Consider the following 21,649-nt stretch of genomic DNA (forward strand, 5'->3'; position numbering starts at 1 on the left):
TATAAAATTATTAAATCAATACCGTTAATGCAAGTTAAAATTTGTTGGAAACAGGGACCTACGACTTTAGTTTTTATTGTACCTTGGTAAAATATTTCTAAAATAAAAATTATTCATATTTTTCTGAATACCAACAGGATAGTTTGAAAATTAATTATAAAAATATATTTCGGCATAGAAATTTTAATTGTTATAATAATGATTTGATTGAAAAAGAATGTTTATTTAATATAGGTAGAATAGGTAGGTAATTTTAATGACGTTGACGTCGAATAACAATATGCATCACCAGCTGCGAAATAAATTTAGTGTACGGGCAACATCGGGCGTTTAATAAAAAAAGCAAATTCTGTAAAGAGGTTGGGGTTGGCCTGTTACTCCGTCGTCCCACTGATTGTATAAATTTTTTGTATAGTAATTTTTTTGTTACCAGAAAGTGATAAGCATTTTTTTATTTCGTACAATTATGTGTTTATAAACAATCGCCGTGTAGATAATCTAATTGTCGACCAATCTTATGATAATAAGTGACAAGTTTGGTAATGGTGGCCATGTCATGAAAATCCCGACAACCATGGATGATAGCTCGGTTTCACACCAAAATGGGGGACAATTGGGCCCCCAAATTGGCGGTACAATCAGCGATAAACAAACAGAGGAGCCAAGTCAGACGCCCGAATATTCGATCCCTGGCATTTTGCATTTTATACAACACGAATGGGCCCGCTTCGAGCTGGAGAGGTCTCAATGGGAAGTCGACAGAGCGGAGTTTGAGGTACGTAGTTCTGACGTTACTGCAATGTCAAAATACGATTCAATATTTTTTATTAACGGGTTAGATTTAGAATAAAACATCTGACGATATAGCCACGCGTGGTCAACTCGCTATTTATAATTAGCTTAGTGAATGTAACTTCAAAATCTGCTTTATTTGTATGTTTGTGTACTTTCCCGACGGTGACATTTTTTATGTTTTTTTATGTCACTCGCTAAAACACCGATTTATTTACATTCGATATTGAACTATTATTATTGAAAATTCAAAGTTGTGCACTTACCATCAGCGCATGTATAGTTATTGGCAATTACATTTTATTTATTATTATTTTTTTTACAAATATCACTAAAATTTTCTATTTTACCCTTGATGTCAGATTTTCAATTAATGTAGATAAATTGAATTTATTAGTTGTATTTATGACTTATGACTTATTTCAGATAAGGAGTTATTTTCTTAATCAATGGCATAATTTAGAAACTGAAATTCCAAAATGAAAAATCATTTTATTTTTCGATGTCTGAAATTTATAACCTATTTATTTGGGGAGTGCCACAAGCGAATTTAAATACCTTAAATGCACTTAATTATATTTGTACCAACATAATAAATAATAATTCCAAATGTAGGGACGTATTAAATGAGTCATTATGCACTGCTTTATTACAAAGATAAAATCTGATAGTTATCTATAATAAATAATTGATTTCAGATAGTTACCTGATTGTAGGTGGTTGATAGTCATAGTTTGGCTTCAGATGTTTATTGAAAACTGAAAAGAATATCCTCTCTTTCTTTACTTGGTTTAATATAAAAATATATAACTAAATCTCTAATAAAAATAGGAAGTTGACGTACATTTATAGATTTAGAATTGATTTTAGTCTATGGTGCTGAATTAAAGTTTTTAATACAGTCGAGCTCGATTATTACAATCACGGATATAGCCAGATCTCAGATGTAACGAGGAAACATTCGTTGACATTTTAGTTTATGATTTTTTCCATACATTTATTCACTTTTATAATGAGCTCCATATCGGATATACCGAGGTAAAATATCATCAAAATTTTTCTTAAAACTGTTAATGTGTCGATTGTTTAAAAAGATTTTGACCCTAAGCAATAAAATCCGACCGGACAGGATGCCGCCGGGTTCGGATTATGTTTATGACACTAGTTAAGTGTCTAAGTACCTAACTAATTGGTTTTTTCGCCGACAAGATTAAAATAGTATCCACGCATATGGTTGAAAAAAATCCAAGGTTTGTGAAGTAAGTAGGTACCTACCAGCATTCATTACAATAAACAACTTCTTTTGTAGTTATGAATGCCATGCTTGTTCGGGGAAAAATTCTAATTGTATTTTTGTTTGAATTGCGACTTTTTGTGTTATGTGACCGCTCATTTAAAAATACCTATTCTCTGACATAACGAGTAACGCTTATAACGAACAAATTCAGTTGGTCCCATCTTCCTCATAATAACCAAGTTCGACTGTATATGTTTTTTTATCGTTATGTCGTCATCTTAGGATTGGTTTGTTGAAAGCGACAATATGTGAAATGTTCAGGAGACGAAAAACAAAGTTCATTACCTTATAACGCCTGTACGTGCATGGATTTACTGGCGGCAATAGTGCTTATTTTAAACTATCATCACAATAACTGTTTACACGTAAAAGTGCTGACTGTCTCTCCAATTCATTCTCTAAGAGTGAGTGTGACGCGATGTTGTCATTTTATGGTACTATTTCGTACTATTTGACAGCAGTGAAAATCGTTAACCTGAAAGTTCGTTTTTTTGCTGGCAGGTTCGCCACTATCGTTCTACTGCGCAGGCGCAGATCGAAAAAAATTTTACTGTCATGAAAATTCAGAAGCTTCCAAACTTGTTTGATTCGTGCATCCAATCTTGCCAACTGCAGGATAATACATGTTTACCCATACATTTTCTTACTGTCAACAGTAAATCCATGCGCATGTAAATGGGGTATTAAATCAATGCTTGAAGATCTTTCATATTTATTTATTTTACGTAGTGAGAGATACACGATATTTGAATATATTAAAACAGGCTTGGGCAAACAACGTTGTTGTTGAAATTTCTTTTTCATGGTAAAAATACTATAGGTATGTCCAAAAATAGTATTTTACTTGCGGACCGCCGTTCATTTTATATTACTAATTTGGCCTTTCATCCAAAAAGTTTTCCCAGGCCTATAAAGAATAATCCAGCAATATTACTCATTTATTTGAGAAGAATTTGTATTTATTTAACACCTGATACTGCACTTGATCGTTCCGAATTGTGGAGATTAGACAATCCAAACTGTATTTTTAAATGTCTGTCATAAACTACAGAGTGGCAAAAAACAGTTTTACAAATTTTGTGTCGATAATTTGCAACAATATGAAAGAAACAACAAGTGTGGGTAGATGAGCTCGCACACCTAGAAATCAAACGAATAATACTACTAATCACTCTACTTCTTCATCGTGTATATCCGTCCACCTTTTCTTTCTGTATTTCACGGGATGAAATCACGGTCGATCGCTAGTATAATTTTATTTTTCCTGGGCACTGCAAGCCCTCTGTGGGTCTCGGCCTCCTGTAGAATCTGTATCTATCCAGGTCCACAAAGCTGTTTCCATCCAGTTTAGGTTAGGACGCCCGTGGTCTTTAAATCCAACTCATCACCATTACTCCATCTTGTACGAAGTCGACCAGACCTTTTTTTGACTTCCGGCTTTCCGAATGTCAGTTTCTTTATCATGCGTCGCTTGTCCATTCTGTGTACACGGCCCAGTCATATAATGCGGCCCACGGTGTTCACAATATGACTAACACAATAATGATTCTTATAATTTTGATTTACTAATGTATCATTGTAACCATTGCAAGGTTTTATACGTGAATCCATGACCTTTGAATAATATATCACATAATTTATGGAGTCACTATATCCACAAGAATGATATTCGTTCAGTTTTAGTTCCAAGCATAGAAATAGCTATTATTGCTGTTCTGACCATGTGACGAGTTGAAAATTTTGAGATTTTCTCTACTTATAAACCTTCATTTATGTATTATTATTATAATTGTAACAATGTAATTAATACACAGGTTGTCACAAAAAAGTATCTTTAAATATTTGTTTGAAATTCAAAAATTCAGTTATTACAATGTGACAATTATAAGAGGCTATGTATCTATAGGATATGTAGGATAATATGTATCTATGCTAGTTCTATAATTATTACTACAAGTAAAAATATAAGACATCGGTGGGTGCGTAATTTTTTTCAAAAAGGGACTGCTGTAAGAGCCAGGCCACACCGGGCGACTCTGGTCTCTTCGGGTGATTTACTCGGGCGACTTGCCGGCGACCAGAGAGGCAGCCAATAATAATAACACTAAAGAACGAATGTACACGCAAGTATGCAAAAAATACGCCTCTCCGCGGCTTGGCTGCCGGCAACTGGTCGCCTAGTGTGGCAGCGCTCAATACATAGCTATATGTTTTCATACATCGCTACCGATCGCCCGACCAGAGAGACGGGGAGACCAGACCGACTGCACGAACGAGATTTTACTGATCGCCCGACTTTATTGCTTGCGCGACTACTGGGCGACCATATAACATATAACTGCATACATCGGTCTGGTCTCGAGACCAGAGTCGCCCGGTGTGGCTCGGCTCTAAGAGATCTGATATTTATTAAAATATCTTAGAATGGACAAATATGATTTTGAAATTTTGCTACAAATGATACTTTCAAATATACATAAATTTAAATGTACCTAATGTACAATAAAAATTTACAGATGTTAATCAAAACACACTTCACTCTTTCTCCACCGAAACAGTAAACATATCATTGAAAATCTAACTTTAGTACCAGAAGTGGACACCGGTTGACTTATAATTTGGATTATTGTTGCAGGCTCGCATAGCATTCCTGCAAGGCGAGCGGAAAGGGCTAGAAAATCTACGCAATGACCTGGTGCGGCGGATAAAAATGCTCGAGTACGCTTTGAAGCAGGAGCGTGGCAAATTTCACAAACTCAAGTACGGCGTGGAGCTACAGCAGGGAGACACCAGGCCGCCCGCCGATGACGAATCCGAACTGGCTGAGCAGGGACCCGAACCACTACCCAATGTCACATGGAGACAGGGACGGCAACTCATCAGACAGTACTTTGAGGTATGCGTAACTCTTTTGTCCCAAGCACATTGAGATCTCTCGTTTATCTGGTTATTTCTAGACATAGCTCTGTTAAATATGTGCGTATCACAATATACATCACATTCTGAAGAATTAATAAATGTGGAATCGAACCACACCACTTTATGAAGACTCCAATCTATGCTCGAGTCAAATATTCATCTACAATAGTATTCAAAGATTGTGTAATGTTTTTCAATTATTAAACAAAGAGACAGTATTTAATCATGAGAAAAAACTAATTAGTGTTTTCTTTGCTGTAATGTGGAAGGAAATAAATCATTATTCACAAGACTTATAAGACAGCGATGTAAAATATCTGCATATATAAAATTTTTGCTCCTTTTGACCAATAAGTAAGAACCATGATCTCTCGGTCAATAGGCATACAACTGTTTAGTCCTTAAGAAGACAACGATAGATGACTACTTGGCCGCAGTGTCTCAAAAGATACCGAAATATAATCTATATTGAGTAGTATATTTTTGCTCCTGTTTATGAAGTTTTTATGATGAAATTGCACGCTATTTTAAAACCAATAAAGTTTTCATTTCCTTCACGGTAAAAGTTATAAAAAATTCATTTTGAATTGGCAATTTAATAGAAATCCAAAAACATTGTAATTGGCATTGTGAGTTTACCAGTTTAGTACCATCCATCAATTCTTCATCATAGCTATTTACATAATATATACCTATATTTAAGGGGGAGTCGTTAAACAAGAGTGAATTGTCTATCTGAATTTCATTATCGGCGACGTCTTATAGCAATGTAGGTAGAGGTCACTATCAGGCAATATTGACTGATAAAAATAATCGGATTGCAATTCGTTAATAATCTTTTCATGAATTTATATTCTAAATAGATCATGCTTCAAAATGTGAACAAGCTCATTGTATTCGGGACTATGATATTCACTCAGATAATATTGAATTGCATTCTACCAATCATAATTACATAATATACAAATTAAGTGTGTATGGTATATTAATATGTATAGGGATGAATGTATGAGTAATCAGATGCTCCATAAAATGACATTTAATGACTAATAAAATATTGATTCTCTGTGTTACAAAATTTATGTCAGTTTTATAGCGAATTAGGTAAGCAGTATCGCAAATAATCGTTTACTTAACCTTGGCTTTGCTACTGATATCAATAACAGTTTAATTATTATTGTTATAAGTTGATTCTCGTTTTACTGGGATAGACGGGAAAATTATTCCCCGTAATATCGATATCCCCGTTAATCTGAATAGATGACAATGTTAAAACTATGCAATGGGCATAATATTCTTACCCAATTTCACTGCACGTGTCGAAGGCTTACAGACAATCACACTGACTCGCCACTTATTTACTCATGTTATTGTTTTTAAAGACTTAAACAATTCCGTATTGGTACGGATGCACACTAGAAGATGCACGCATGGTGTTGTTGGCAGTTGGTCAGCTCACACTACTGAAAAGAGTCCCATGGCACTGCCTATGCCATGTGCGCCGCGTGTGTGCAGTGTGCTTTTGCTCTTAGACAACCTCTTATTTCTCTGTATGGCTCCATGTGTCACGTCCATACAGAACTATCCATTATACCGTCATGTTGTAAAATACGAAATTTGTTTGGTTTCAACTTTTCAGTGTCGGCTAACTTAAGGAAAATGTTACTGTTTTCGGTAATGGTCGTTGCCAAATACTATAAAAGTCAAAGACATAGCTTATAATCAGTATCTTTAGAATTATCTTCAAATGTGTGAATCGTGCCTATTCTTTGAATAATAAAATGCCTAATTCTTGTCAAATTTGGGATCACAAAGATTATAAAATATTATTTTTTATCGTAAATATGTTACTATATAATGTTAACATTATTTTGCGTTTAAAAATTAATAAATGTAAAAAATTTTAACACCACTGCACATTTATGTACTGAAATACGACTATATTATAAAACATTAGAGCGAGAGGTTTAAAAGAATACTATTTTATGTAATAAAAATACTTTATGCAGTCACCAAATGTTTAAAATAAATATAATGGATAATAAGGCTTCAAAATTATATAAATAGATTATCTACAACGTTTAAGGTATGTCCAGGATCATGCTTTGAAAATAGAAAAAAGCTCCATTTTGACCCACGCTGAGCACGTCCGTCCTTAAAGAAGACCCGTTTTAGTGATTTTGTCTCACATTTCACATGTGAGATAATGGTACGATCATCATACGTTGTACCTTACTCGCCATGCGCTATCTTCCTCGTATATCTTTCATTGATAAGGCCTAGCATTCCAATCCGTAGGTCAATACGGGCCTGATGAGGGTTGTGTTTAGTTTTATTTTACTTATTCTTGAGAGGAACATTCACTTAAGTGCGGACTTCTTGGTGGATGTTGATTTGAGGGGTAATGCATGATCTCAGATACATATCGCACCGTGAGTGTAAAACCAAGGCATCTCCAAATTTTTCAATTTCGAGATTAACGCTTTCGCTGCTGAATAGATAATGAGATTTTAATTGCCCCCTTTAAAATGCAGGTTAATTACATCGATCGGCCGCCTGGTCATTACGCACCGTGTGCGTCTTCCGCGTCCAAAGTATTAAATGCAAAACAACTGCAAAAGTCGTGATCTTGATAATGTAAAAGTGAAGTAACTGAAAGAACATGCAATATAATGTAGATATAAACCAAATATTATGGTTTTTTTTAGAAACTCTATTTCTAACAAAATGAAGACTTCAAACCCCAGTATTTCCAAAATATGTCTTTTGCAGATGCCTTGGTTTCACACTCACGGTGCGATATATGAATTCGTCGGCTCGATGTCAATTCTTAGCCATTGATCATGATGGGAGCCTCACTCGCAGGCGTGTATTTTACAAATATATTATAGAAATTCCTTTATCTACAATAATGTTATTGATATAAAATGTCCTTGTTTCATTGCAATACAGGAGATTGGATATGCGGAGACAATATTAGACGTGCGTTCAAACAGGGTACGCGCTCTGCTTGGGATGAACAACAACACAGATCAAGAGGATAACATCAGCCTCAACTTAAATGGCAACGAATCAGATAAACGGGGCTCCGACACTCAAGGTATTCGGTCTTATATACTATTTTGACACGGTAGTGTTCTACTTTTCTGTCAGATTTGTGAACAGATCGATTTAAAAATTGTGGAGCAGGATTGGACAAATTATGCCCTGCTAATTTTATTAATCTAATGCAGGGATTAAGATCATGAATTGAAGAAATCTTTCGAATTGTTTGATCAAGTCGAATTAAGTTATTTTTGAGTTATCAGCCTGCGTAAATAAAGAATTTTATTATTATTGGTTTGCTGAAAATCTACCCTTTATAGTTCTACAATTCTACCATATGCCAACAGAATTTTTTCTGTTGCCATAGGTTCACCACCACTGGACTAAAGGAACTTTATGATATGAATTTAAATTCTAGTTAATAAATGAAATTGTACAAAATTTTCCGCGATTGTATGTAATATAATTTTTTTATTACATACATTATTAACGGTGTACCGATTTATGTATTGAATGGCGGTGTGACAGATGCAGGTTGTGTTACAGTGAGGCGGGCTCCGGGTTCGGTGAAGAAGGCGCTGGTGGGCGGGTCTCGGGGGCCGGCCTCCGACCAGTCGGCCATGCTGGATGGGGAGGCGGCCGTGCTGGCCAACTTTGAGTTCCTCACGGGACAGGAGATGGACGTCGACGACCTCGACGACATGGACACCAAACCTTCCTCCACGCTTATCACCAACCCTGGTAATTTGCTCATTTCTTAACAAATACAATCATTCTATTGTCACCCTTCCATACGAGTTTGTCGGATGTATGCTATAAGCATACAATTCTGTGCGGGCAAGGACGGCTATAGAAAATGAGCGTGTATACATGCTGGACTTTACACTCATTATGGTAGGCCCGGTAGCCATTGTTTTAAATAATTCAATATATTGTGCATTTATTGTCATCTCTTGGAATCATGGTGAAATACATGATATACTTTTAATATATTTCCATAAAAGATATTTTTTTTTTCATAGAAATTCGCAAGAAATTAATAATAGAAACAATAATTTTTGAGGGAAAGACATTGTTTTAATTAAAATAAAACACATTATTAATAAACATCTTATATCACCAATCCCTTCCTGACAATTATTAAACTACAGTCGAACTCGGTTATTATGTTCTCGGATGTATTGAGGAAACATTCGTTGACATTTTGGTTTATGATTTTCTCCATACATTTATTCACTGTTATAACGAGCAACTTATCGGATATACCGAGCTAAAATACTGTTAATGTGTCAATCGTTTAAAAACATTTCGACCCTAAGAAATAAAATCCGATCGGACAGGATGCCGCCGGGGTCGGATTACGTTTATGACACTAGTTAAGTGTCTAATTACCTATCTAATTGGTGTTTTCGCCGACAATAATTAAAAAGTATCCACGCATATGGTTGAAAAATCCAAAGTTTGTGAAGCCCGTAGGTACCTACCAGCGTTCATTACAGTAAACAACTTCTTTTGTAGTTTATGAATGCCATGCTTGTTTCGGGGACTTTTATGATGGTTTTCAGATTTTTTATTTTCGACTTATTGTGTTATGTGACCGCTCATTTAAAAATACCTATTCTCTGATATAACGAGTAATGCTTATAACGAGCAAATTCAGTCGGTCCCATCTTCCTCGTAATAACCAAGTTCGACTGTATATTATGAAATAAGTACTGAATGTGTTTTATTTTTTAATTAATTCTTAGACTATGGCAACTATGTATAACTCAAAGGCAATTTGTTTAGGAAACTGTTTAGCTGGCAATGCTCACATTAGCACTACCACAGCAACACCGCTTGTTAAAGTTGTCCCAGTCTAGCATGTATGCCATACTTGTTTGTAATTTCAATGGAATTACATATATTATTATTTCCAGATGCACGTAACATCTTACTATGTACAGTAAAACCCCGTTAATAAGAACACGGATAATTCTAAATTTTCGCGAAAAAAGTGCCTTGAACATTATTTTCATATAAAACCATACCTTTAATTCGAATTGATTTCAGAGTCCTGGCATATAAAAATGTTATTGCAATAAACCGTAATAAAGTACATTATTTCATGAGGCAGTCATTGAAAATTGTGACAGACTTTTCTTAACCCTTTCAAAGCGTCAAGAATACCGCTTTAATACAATAGAGCGCGTCATGATTTCAAGTTGTGATAAATCACAATAAATGTCAGTCAAACATGTACAAATACAGTCATCAAAAATATTTTAAGTGTTCAACGGTGATTATGAATAGTCGCAATATTTTTAACGATCTTAAAAATAAACATTTGTGACCTGATTATGATAAAGAATGACGAACAAGCCGCGTTATACAAAAAGCGTGTGACTTACGTTTCAGTCGCCATTTTGTTGACGTGTCGGCTCCGGACAAGTGCGTCGATGACAGAATTATGTTCAAAACTTCAGAGTTAATGCAACCGTAATCCCAGACCACTTAATAAATTATGAGAAATCCTTTTTTACACCCCACTTGATAATATTAATGGTTTATTTTGATAACATGACAATACACTATTCACTAAACAGAACACATAATCCACATAGTTTCAAATGTTATTAATTTATAAATTTCAACATCGTCTGATATGTAGGTAGGTCATTTTAGTATTTTTGAAACACTTAAATATTTTAATAGTTCACCTTTTCATGGTATTCTCTAAAGCACGGATACACGCATAATGGCACGTTACACTCGGAACACATGTATCTGGAATATTTTTTGGTTTTCGGCTTTTTTTTTGTATTCGCACAAAGATGACAAACTCTGCAAGGATTTATCCGTTTATTTGCGGGAGGAATTATGTCCGGCATATGCTTTGCCATCGCTCTAGCTGATAAGCGCAGTGGATGGTCGACGGGTTGCTGTGCGCGGGATGTGGCTGGAACTTGATATTTTTCAAATATTTGCCTGATTACTTTTAACTGAAAATTAGCTAGACCTGTTTTTTTGCCTGTGATAGTACTAAACAGAATATATGAATTTAATAAAAACAGATCTATGATATGGAAAGCCACCTTTTTGTACCATTTTATTGATTTTCGCATACAACTTAGTGTACTTAACATCATATCAGCTTTATCTACAGATCCCATACATTTATTATATTGGATAACACATGTAGGTTTCAGTATAGGCTCTCCGGTCTGCCTATTGAATTTTCCTGTGGGTGTAAATGAATCATTGTGCAATGTAGTCAACATATGGACTTCGCGCCGGTCGTGCCATTTTATAGCCAATAGCGAGCTACTATTTTTTGACTCCACTTCTCCTTTCTTGAGCTTCCTAAATGTTGGCATATTTCTTCGATTTTTTCGGACTGTTCCGCAAGCATTTGTTTTTTTTTCGTGAAGATGTTTAAATAAGTCTGGGCTTGAATACCAGTTGTCAGTCCACATAGTATGACCTTTACCGAAATATTCGTTCATTAATGTCGTTACCACAGCTCCCGAAATGCCAAGTCCCTGCTCATCGACAATATCTGTTCCTTCCCCGCAATATATTATGAAATCTAATATATAACCAGTCATCACATCGCAAAGAACGAACATTTTTATGCCGAAACGGTGGCGTTTTGAAGGAATGTACTGTTTAAACAGCAATCTACCTTTGAAAACAATTATGCTTTCGTCGATACATAAGTTCTCGTGCGGCATCATTGTTTTTTTGAATATTTCTCGGCAATGGTCGATCAGAATTTTAATTTTATGTAATTTATCTCCAGGAATTTGAGTATTGGGATCCGAAAAGTGCAACATCCTCAAAAGCAAAGTATATCTGTCTCTTGGCATTACTTTCCCGAACATTTGGCTGGATAAGAGTGGATCGGTTGACCAATGTTCCTCTATTGTGATGTGACGATTTCTAGTCATCAACATACTTACAGCAAAAAAAATGTACATTTCTGGGACGTCTGTGTTGACCCACTTATGCATTCGTGATTTCGGCGATGGTTCTTGTCTTCTAATGTCTTCTGTATAATAGTTATTTGTTTCGATTACGATTCTGTCCATTATATTTGAATTCAAAAAATGCTCAAAAAATTCTATTTCTTTAGAGCTATCTGATAAATTTGTGTGCGGGCTGACTCCAGAAAAGAAATCATCAAATTCGTGAACAACTGGTATGAAAGGTCCAGTAGTCCACGAAGACAGATCGTCAACATTACGATTTACATTTAAATTAGAGGCGGCGGCAGCAGCACTTTCTGATGGGGCACTGGAAGTATCTGAATCATCGTAGTACTCATTTTCACTCAATTCATAATCTGAATCAGGATCATGAATTGCTTCTCCCATTTCATCGCTCAAATTACCAGGGATATCCATTTTAAAATAATGACAAAATATCGACCACACACAATATGCTATCACAAAATGTTTTTAATTTTTCCGATACAGAAATTTTCAATTGTGTGAAAATGTTTATTTACTTAACATATCTTTTCTTTATAAATGACTGATAACTAAGGTAAATAAACAACTTTTGTCCGTTTTACCTATTAGTATAATCAGAAAATAGTATTTAAAAATGTTAATCAACAATAAACAAAGAGAAATATTGAATCGCGGACTCTTATATTTAAATTACACCTTGTTCAAATTATTTTCCGAAACTATTAACTCGCGGATAATATACTAGCAGGTAGACGAATGAATGCAATCTCAAAAAGCATTCCTTTTGTAAAATGTTTTGTAAATTCACTTTGATCAATGTAACTTTCTCATATTCTATATAACAGTTTATGCACCAAATAGTTTTTCAATCACTAAAAAACAATATAACATATTATATCGCGAATTCGTATCGCTACAAACGCGTCAGTCAAATATCTTCGGCGCACATGCACTAAGAAGCGATAAGACACTAATATACCCGGCAAGTTTGAATTGGCCCGATGACTGATATTTTTTTATCCAAGACACGCTCCCGAAAAATATTTATTTAAATTAGATAGAACAAAAGTTTAGGCTATTCATTGACAGATGTCAAGAGAAGGATGATTTCTGAATAAATTAAATCAATATTAGATTTTTTCGCGCCTGGCCGAAAGCAGTACTAGGCAAACGAAAATCGAAATGACTTTAGTCAGCTGACGCGCGGATGACTTGCGCGTATAGGCTGACTAAAGTCAGTTGCCGCGTTAGAAAGGTTAAAACATCATAAATTACTTATTTTAAGAACTGAATATAAATAATCCTGATATTTTATGACCCATTAACACACACGGAATCGGAAATTAAGTAGGCACATCTATGATCGTAAATGATCTTAATGAAAATCGAAAATATTTTTTTTTCAAAATTTTAATATTTTCCCCCATACATTTCATATTTCGTAATTCGAATTTTTTTCGATTTTCGGTCCTGTGGAATTCGTATCAACGAGGTTTTACTGTATGTAGTTACCTCTTAGAATTCAATTTAAAAGTAACATTCATCTTTAGTGGAGAAAGACATTCATTTTTGTTTATTCCTACATGTGTAAAATGGGCACAATTTGTTTGATTCTTTTTCTGTAATTGCAATGGTGCACTTCATTTTGTAAATCTGGGAAGACACTCTCAACCAAAAACCCACATCCAAATTTTGGAGTAATTTCTTATTTGAAAACTTAATTTGTATAAACATACCACAAGGGGTTGGATAATTTTTGACATGAAAAGACAACAATATAAACATAATGCCTTCCTCCCGCGCAGGAGAAGAATTCGCATCTACGCTTATTCATTTAATAAAATCATTACGAAAATATAAATTAAAATCAATTACGTTTTCGTCACATGCGGTAGGGCAGTGACCAAAACATGAAATAAACAAGTGTTGATGTTTATTAATTGATAATCTAATATCAGTAGCGAAGGGTGGAGGTAGGCTGATATAAATAGTGCCCTCTAAACTTTGTCAGTCATACTTATTTGATTTCATTGAACACGGTATGTTGGACTTCCGCACTTTTGCAATTAATTTCTTAAAAAATAACTTAACTTGGATATCCAATCTTTCAGCTCTAAAGTATAATTGGACTACCGCTATTTTAGAAGTGAGTATTGTTAAAACCATGCGGCATTAGACTTCTGAATTTTCAGCATTATCAGAATGTGAATACGCATTTAAATCTGTATACATACTTGACTTAAAAACGATAAAAATGTGACTTCCGCACTTTCAGCTCTAAGGTACAGATATAATATGTTGAATATCACTGACTTTAAAAAAATAACATTGTTTTACAATTTTTATATTAATAAATCGAATTACAATAATTTAATATAACTAATTCCAAAATGAAATGTTCAAACACATTGGTGCATATTATGCAGTTCACAATAAAGGGTTTTCAAAATTATAGTATTAATAATAAAATGACTCGCATACGCATAAAATGCGTGTTTTGTGGTGATGCTGCAATATGGTTGAGTTGAGGTTGAGTTTGAGAATTGATGCATTTTGTAAATATAATGTTTGCAGATGAAGTGGATGCGGAGGCAGAAGAAGTGTTGAATGAGCTGGACATTTTGAGTCGCGACGAGGATGATTTAGTTAAACAAGAAAATAAAGGAATGATATGGACAGAAGGTAATATTTATTCATCTGTGCTCTCGGTTATTGTCTATTGAATTCTAATTGATTGAAAAAATAATGCATACTGTGATAATCTATGGTAATATGCTGTGGTATTTTCAATGTGTGTTTGATTGAATGACTAACAACCATTTATCCTTTAAAAAGGTAATCTCCATTTTGTGGGGGAGTCAAAATGGTTATTTACCATTTAGATATATATGCAGAAATTACAATGTATATTTATTGTTATTAAAAAAAAAGGTAATTCTACAGTGTCTGAAATTGCTCCTTTAATTTAATTTTGTATTGTCACCATTACAGTAGTCTTGCTAATGTATTTTCCAAAATGTACTATGTCTTAGTGTAGCCAGTGGCGGATTGATGATCTGAGCTCAATCAGTTCAAAATTAAATTGTATTTAAAAATTTAAATTTTAAAAAACAGTGTTGAACAAACACGTGAGACTGAACGAATTCTGTTGTGGAATATTGAGCAGCTCGGAGGGCAGTAAAAATATAATCGACACAGCACGACAAGCTACCACGAATTATTGCATATGATTTCATGAAAACAGTTTCACTTCTGTGACATATTAATTTGTAATCTATACACACATTGTTCATGATTTGCAATAAAATTGTTTAACAAAAGTATTTGAATTTGAAAGTTGTCAGTCTGGGGCTTCTCCCGGTGCCGTGCTAGGCCATTTTGCCCCGCCCCCCCCTAGCAGCTAAAGCGAACTTACTCGCCGTAATTACACCAATTCTTACATTTATTACTACCAATTAACTAATTGCGGCATAGAAGAGGCTAAAATTGCATATCCTTATTGACAATTGTTTGTTTACATGTGCTTGCGCGGCAGTAGGTCGTAGCGGGACGTGCGTACGTGATGGGGATGAGGACTCACTGGCACTGGGTGAGCTGGCACAGCTCTCCGTCACCAACGAGGCCGACGCCTACAACCTGGTGCAGACTAAGGTGTCCTTTCGCAAGACATGGAATGCAAAATACACACTGAGGTCGCATTTCGACGGGGTGAGTGTTCCTTCAATACTGACAGTCATAGGGCTGATTTATTGGTTTCAATGCAATTTTTGCCCCCGTAGTGGATTAGGGCACATATCCTAATTCCGCAGGTCATGGGTTTGAATCCCATTAAAATCACATATTTCTATTATCAGTTAATCAAGGTAACTTTCTCCTCCATTCTGTAGACTGTGCTTCTGTGTTGCATTGAAAATGATGTCTTACCCCATTTAACCACATGAAGGAATCAAGAATTGTAATTTGAACGGGTGTATCATTTCAGGTTCGGGCGCTGGCCTTCCACCCGACGGATTCGGTGCTGATCACTGCATCAGAGGACCACACTCTGAAGCTATGGAACCTACACAAGACAGTTCCGGCGAAGAAGTCAGCCAACCTGGACGTGGAGCCGCTTTACACATTCCGGGCGCACCGGGGAGCCGTGTTGTGCTTGGCCATGGGCGCCGGCGGACAGCAGTGTTGGTCGGGGGGGCTGGACGGCGCAGTCCGCACTTGGAACGTACCGCCCTCCTCCACAGACCCGTACGACGCGTACGAGCCGGAGGTGGTTGGACAGGCACTGCTGGGACACACGGATGCAGTATGGTCGTTGGCACACTGCCGCCAACGGCTATTGTCCGCCTCGGCCGATGGCACGGTGCGGCTGTGGTCGCCCAATACACCGACGCCTCTCACCTCCACCCTGCGTTCAGAAGCGGACGGCGCACCTACCTGTGTGGACTTTGCGGCCGACGGCACTCGGGCTGTGGCCTCTTTCCAAAGCGCTCACACGGTGATCTTCGACCTGGAGACGGGCAAGCCGGTGACGCGGTTGGAAGGCGAGGGTCGCGGCGCCATGCGAGTGGTGTCACACCCCTCCTCTCCACTGACGGTGACAGCGCACGAAGACCGCCACATCCGCTTCTGGGACAATGAGACGGGCCAGTTGACACACTCCATGGTGGCGCATCTGGACGCCGTGACCAGCCTGGCCGTGGACCCCAATGGCCTCTTCCTGCTGTCGGGTAGTCACGACTGCTCCATCCGCCTCTGGAATTTGGACAACAAGACGTGCGTGCAGGAAATCACGGCGCACCGCAAGAAATTTGACGAGAGCATCCTGGACGTGGCCTTCCACCCAGCGCGGCCGTACATCGCCAGCGCGGGCGCCGACGCACTCGCCAAGGTCTTCGTCTAGCCGCCGCCCTCTCCCCCCTCTCCGTCGTTCGAGAGATATACTTCAAACAAATATGTAATTCGTATCGCTCATCTTAGTGTTTTTATTTTATGTTTTAATATTGATGAATTTTAGAAGTGTTTTTGATGATATTTATTGACATTGTATGATAAATAAAGCAATTCGTAGGCGATAGGTAGCGTATTACGGCGCCCCCCTTCCCTCATCCCTGTCCCTTCCCCTCGACCCCTCCGTCCCGCCGCCCGCTCGGATCGAGCTTTTCACTTTTATACGACGCGAAACCGAACGTCGCCGCCCCGACTCCATCCGGGCGTGTCTCTGTAAATTGCCTGATTTTTTTTGTACATCCGCTCGTACGTGCGTGTAGGGGTGCGTTTCCAACGGATGAGAGCGGCCGCTCGGCGCGCTCCAACGGCGGACGGATAGACGGAGAGGTGTTCCCATCCGTTTTATCAGTTTGAAAACGGTTCCGAGCGGCTTTTGGAGCGCATCCATCGCCAGTTATGTATATTAGGGGAAATATTACACAAATATTGTCTATAATATGCGTCGAGACATGTTCGCGTAGACATGTGACGCATGAATACATAAAATATATATATCTATCTATAAATATCCATAGTCATTTGATTATTGTCGTAATGCAGCATCTACTTTTCAAAAATCACATTTTTATGTTGAGGTAACGCGCAAGCTATAAGCGGGTGATTGTGTTGGTGACTAAATTTTATCCTTTGTGAATGGCGTATGGCTGCCCTGTATACTTCACAATCTCTATAGAAAGGACAGGATCAGGTGCACCATCATACACCTGGCACAAAGTATGCCAGACAGGGTAAGAAAATAATCTAATTAGTTGGAATTGTCTTCACTTCAACAAAGATAGAAGAATAATTTATTGTTTCGTGTCAATCATAACAAATACGTCATTTGGTATGTATATAAATAATATATGTTATGTTACAAAAGCCGGCATGTTGCTTTTCATGCAAACCTTTTAGCATTTTCATGAGAAATTTTTAGCTGTGTTAAAAAATTTAATGCTCTCCGCCAGATACATAGTTTATTAACTACGAACCTATTAAAAAATGCTAGAACTGTCAAAAGAACGCTCGGTTGGCAACACCGATATAAACAATCACCGCCGTCTTATAGTTTGCCGGTCTCTTTAATGTATTGTTCAAGACGAGGCCGCCCGTCGTTCGGGTGTTTATTGGATTTTGTCACCATTTTAATTTAGGTAGTGTTCTTTTTTACTATCATATGATTTGGATTCTTAACCTGATCGCTAATGCTAGGGATGTTGTATGATAGGACGCACTACCTTACCAAACGCTGCTGCGATATCTCATTTGTCTTTATCGATGTAATCAATATGTCTTGTGGTTTAATCCAGGCGCAGATATAGTAGTCTCACTGGCCAATCAACCGTATTTATTTTATCTTGCGGTGACTTTTATCACCTTATCGTTTAACATTTTTTGCTCACATTATCGTCTATTTTCTCTTGCACACTACCCAGAAGAGGTGCCTAGGTTTGTCAAGGCTCTAGTTATTCCAAAACAATGTGTCCAAATAACGATAATACATAGACAGAATACAGTCTTTCCTTGATGCTTAACTCGTTCAGTATTGAGGTATTGTGGGAGAGTGTTTTATTTACAAAATCATCAACACTTTTTGCCAGCATATTTCATCTATAATCGTACCATTCCATACAATAACAGAAGTATAGGTACATTTTCCAGAGAAGGTTATGGACACCTGACAAAACTTGAGTGGAGGATTATAAGGTTCTAAGTGTTTTTGGCGAAACAAAAGTAACAATGAGGCAGCTTAGAATACTACTTAATTGTTGCGTTTGTTTTGTAACGGATGAACACTTAACCCTGTAGTATTAGGCTCGCAAAAAGTCTAAGAATCTCCCTATTGCAATGTAGGTAGAGTTCTCTTTAAAGTACATAACAATAAAATGACATAATATGTTGTTTCTGGAAATTTGGAAATTGACCCTTATTTCAAATTTTTCCATCACTCTCATCTTTATTTATCTGTTAATTATGATAAAATAAATTGTTCGTGGAATGATTCTGGCATACTAAACGTTAGTCCACTCTTGTCCATATAATAATACGTCAATGTCTAATATAAAGGAAAACAAATTCTTATTTTTATTCAAATGAATATTGAATTAGGTGTCATGTTTCTAGCATTGTAGGTACCGCAGCTATGCTTGGTAAGGCGTTAGGCGGAAATGTAATTTAATCGATACGTAGTGAATTTGTGTATGCATCTGCGAGCGGCCCGGTCGCCTCTCGACACCGGAGATGAAATCAAACCGACCCCGATGCCTGCGTCGCGTCGGCTGCTTAACATTATCAAAATATTGTGTGTCGTTTTTCTGTAACTAAAACCAGAGTGAAATCCAAAATTGTAACAATAATTTTGAAACATTCTCAATGAAGTAATTATTAATACCTCACATGTAAATTGTTAGGTAATATTTTTTTACTGACGCATTTAACTAATGTTTATGAAATTCTTTATCTAGAGCTTACTAAAACTTACTTTTTGTCTTATTAACTTAGAGCAGGACAGGAATGAGTGTGACATAGAATATCTCTATGCAGTGAGCAATATAAAACAAATCATTTGTTATTCTGTACCTTACAAAATAAGATAGACTTAAAATTATTCAAACACGTCTGGTATGGGTTTGATTGTTTATCGATTTTTAAAGTAATAATTGGTAAATTTTTGGGTCACAAATTCAACATGGAACAGTGCTGAATTTTGTTTGAAAATACAAACATACTAAATTCATTCAATGGAAAATACGTTTACTGTATGCCAATATAAATTATAAAAAGTGCTGGAAAGTTTTCAAGTACAGCGAGGCGTACAACGGTCGATCTATCCAAATAATGTACCTTATATGTACAAGTTATTTATTATCAGGCATACAGGTGTAGAGCAGTATGTAGTGGTTATTTTTAAATCGAAAAATTATTGGAAATATCAAACCAAATATCATATGAAAACCATTGTCAATCACGTGATTGTGTTCAGCCGGAATGTGCATCATCGTTGATTACTTTAACTTGTAAGTCAAAGTCGAATAGATTTATGATATCGATCACAACACCGGTTATATACGTCCGGGGCAAGAATATATTGAAATTGTCGATGTTGAAACCAGCACTATTTATCTTGTGTATTTGTGGCAGTAATTCAGGATTAATTTTTTTGTTTCAACATATATATAATAATATTCACTACATCTCATTGTATAACTATATGAATTGAAAATATAGGAGAAGCCCCCCAAGCACAGACAACATTCTTTCGTAAACAATTAATATTTTCTATTATACATGTATCGGTGCAGGAAATGGATATCAATCCTTTTGACACACATTAATCTTTTTATCATTTTAATCCACTGGCAAATAATTTTGATTCTAATTAATTTTGGGCATGTTTAAATGCCTATCACAATGTCAGATCAATAATTTGTGTGGGCATTTTTACTTGTCCAACGCAGTGTTTATTCTCAGTTAATATGTGAAATATAAGAATTTTTACAGTGCTAACAATGCGAATAAGCATTAAGTCAAAAATACTAGTTTTGAGATAATCGAGTTTGAAAGTTTGGACGGTCTTAACTTGTTTTATACATATAAAAGGCAAATTCCTTTCTGCGATATTGCTTTGAGTATGACTTAGTGCAGTTTCGCACGCAGAATTTTGTGAATACAGCCTGAGAATGAGAGAAGCAAATGCACTAAGTCCCTTTAGTGCCTTTTCTCTGAATTGATGTATGTCTTTTTGACTTATAACATAAATTATCTTCGCCAGTTTTATAGATATGACTGTGTGTGTTTTTGTAGACTATAGAGCGTACTCTTAATAAGATTACCTCATCATTAAGTCAAAACAGCAAAATTTTGACTTAGTGCTTTTTCGCAGAATACCCACGAATGTTAAAATGGATATATTTAGATACAGTCAAACCTTCTATTGCGAACAAAATACCTTTTTATATTTTTATTATTTCAATTAAATATAAGGTAATCGAATTTATTAATGACTTCACTGTCGCTAACGGAATCACTGCCATCTGTCGGCTCATTGGAGTCTTTTTCTTTTTGTATGATTTTAACAAGGAACCTTTCCAACGACACTTGCTTTTGCCTCCTTTTGAGGATTTCTCAGTAAGCAAGAGAGAGGGAGAAGAACAATCAGTTCAGTTGTGATCACGTGACGCTCGGCCGACGGCGTATACGCATTATTGGTACTGCAAAACCTTGCTTGTTAATCAAGTAAACACTTAAACCAAGTTACTCACAATCCAAGGTTTTACCGTAATTGTCTATGCTACGCGTTGATGTCATAATTCTATTCTACAAAAATTTTGCTTGTATAAATAATTGAAGAGTTCTCCACGATAATTGATTTAAAACATGTATTAAAAAAAGTATGAAATTAAAATTGCAATGGTTTGTTTAATATTATCTTGTATTAATCTTCTTTTCATTATTAACCCGCTTATCTCTTCCTAAAAACCACACTCGTTTGATTTGTACAATTATATTTCTGCTTTGAGATTATTTTTTATTGTAAGTGTATATTGTATTGTATGTAAATGCATACATTATAAAGAGTTTGAATTATTGTCCTTATCTGAACATAGATACTTTGGAATGTCAATGACGAATCCACAATTCACAGGAAGAAGCTTCGGTG

The 21,649-nt window shown here is 36.2% G+C and overlaps 1 protein-coding gene across 4 annotated transcripts; it reads left to right on the forward strand.

The window, feature by feature from the left end:
* The first annotated feature begins 307 nt into the window (after window positions 1–307).
* Window positions 308–17,562, forward strand: Cka (Connector of kinase to AP-1). Of its 4 annotated transcripts, none has more exons than XM_085960331.1 (7): window positions 308–775; window positions 4,725–4,985; window positions 7,961–8,108; window positions 8,600–8,794; window positions 14,581–14,688; window positions 15,542–15,714; window positions 15,989–17,562. In XM_085960331.1, the coding sequence occupies exons 1-7, from the start codon at window positions 518–520 to the stop codon at window positions 16,901–16,903; spliced, it is 2,058 nt and encodes a 685-aa protein (XP_085816457.1). In that variant the 5' UTR covers window positions 308–517; the 3' UTR covers window positions 16,904–17,562. The 4 variants fall into 4 exon arrangements, with proteins under 4 accessions (XP_085816457.1, XP_085816456.1, XP_085816454.1 ...); XM_085960330.1 differs by having other exon boundaries at window positions 8,588–8,794; window positions 15,989–17,074; XM_085960328.1 differs by having other exon boundaries at window positions 386–775; window positions 8,588–8,794; window positions 15,545–15,714; window positions 15,989–17,037.
* Window positions 17,563–21,649: the final 4,087 nt, after the last annotated feature.

This window comes from Rhyacophila brunnea, unplaced genomic scaffold (genome assembly GCF_057557595.1).
Source record: "Rhyacophila brunnea isolate RB1 unplaced genomic scaffold, BYU_Rbru_1.0 scaffold_11, whole genome shotgun sequence".
Taxonomy (NCBI): Eukaryota; Metazoa; Arthropoda; class Insecta; order Trichoptera; family Rhyacophilidae; genus Rhyacophila; species Rhyacophila brunnea.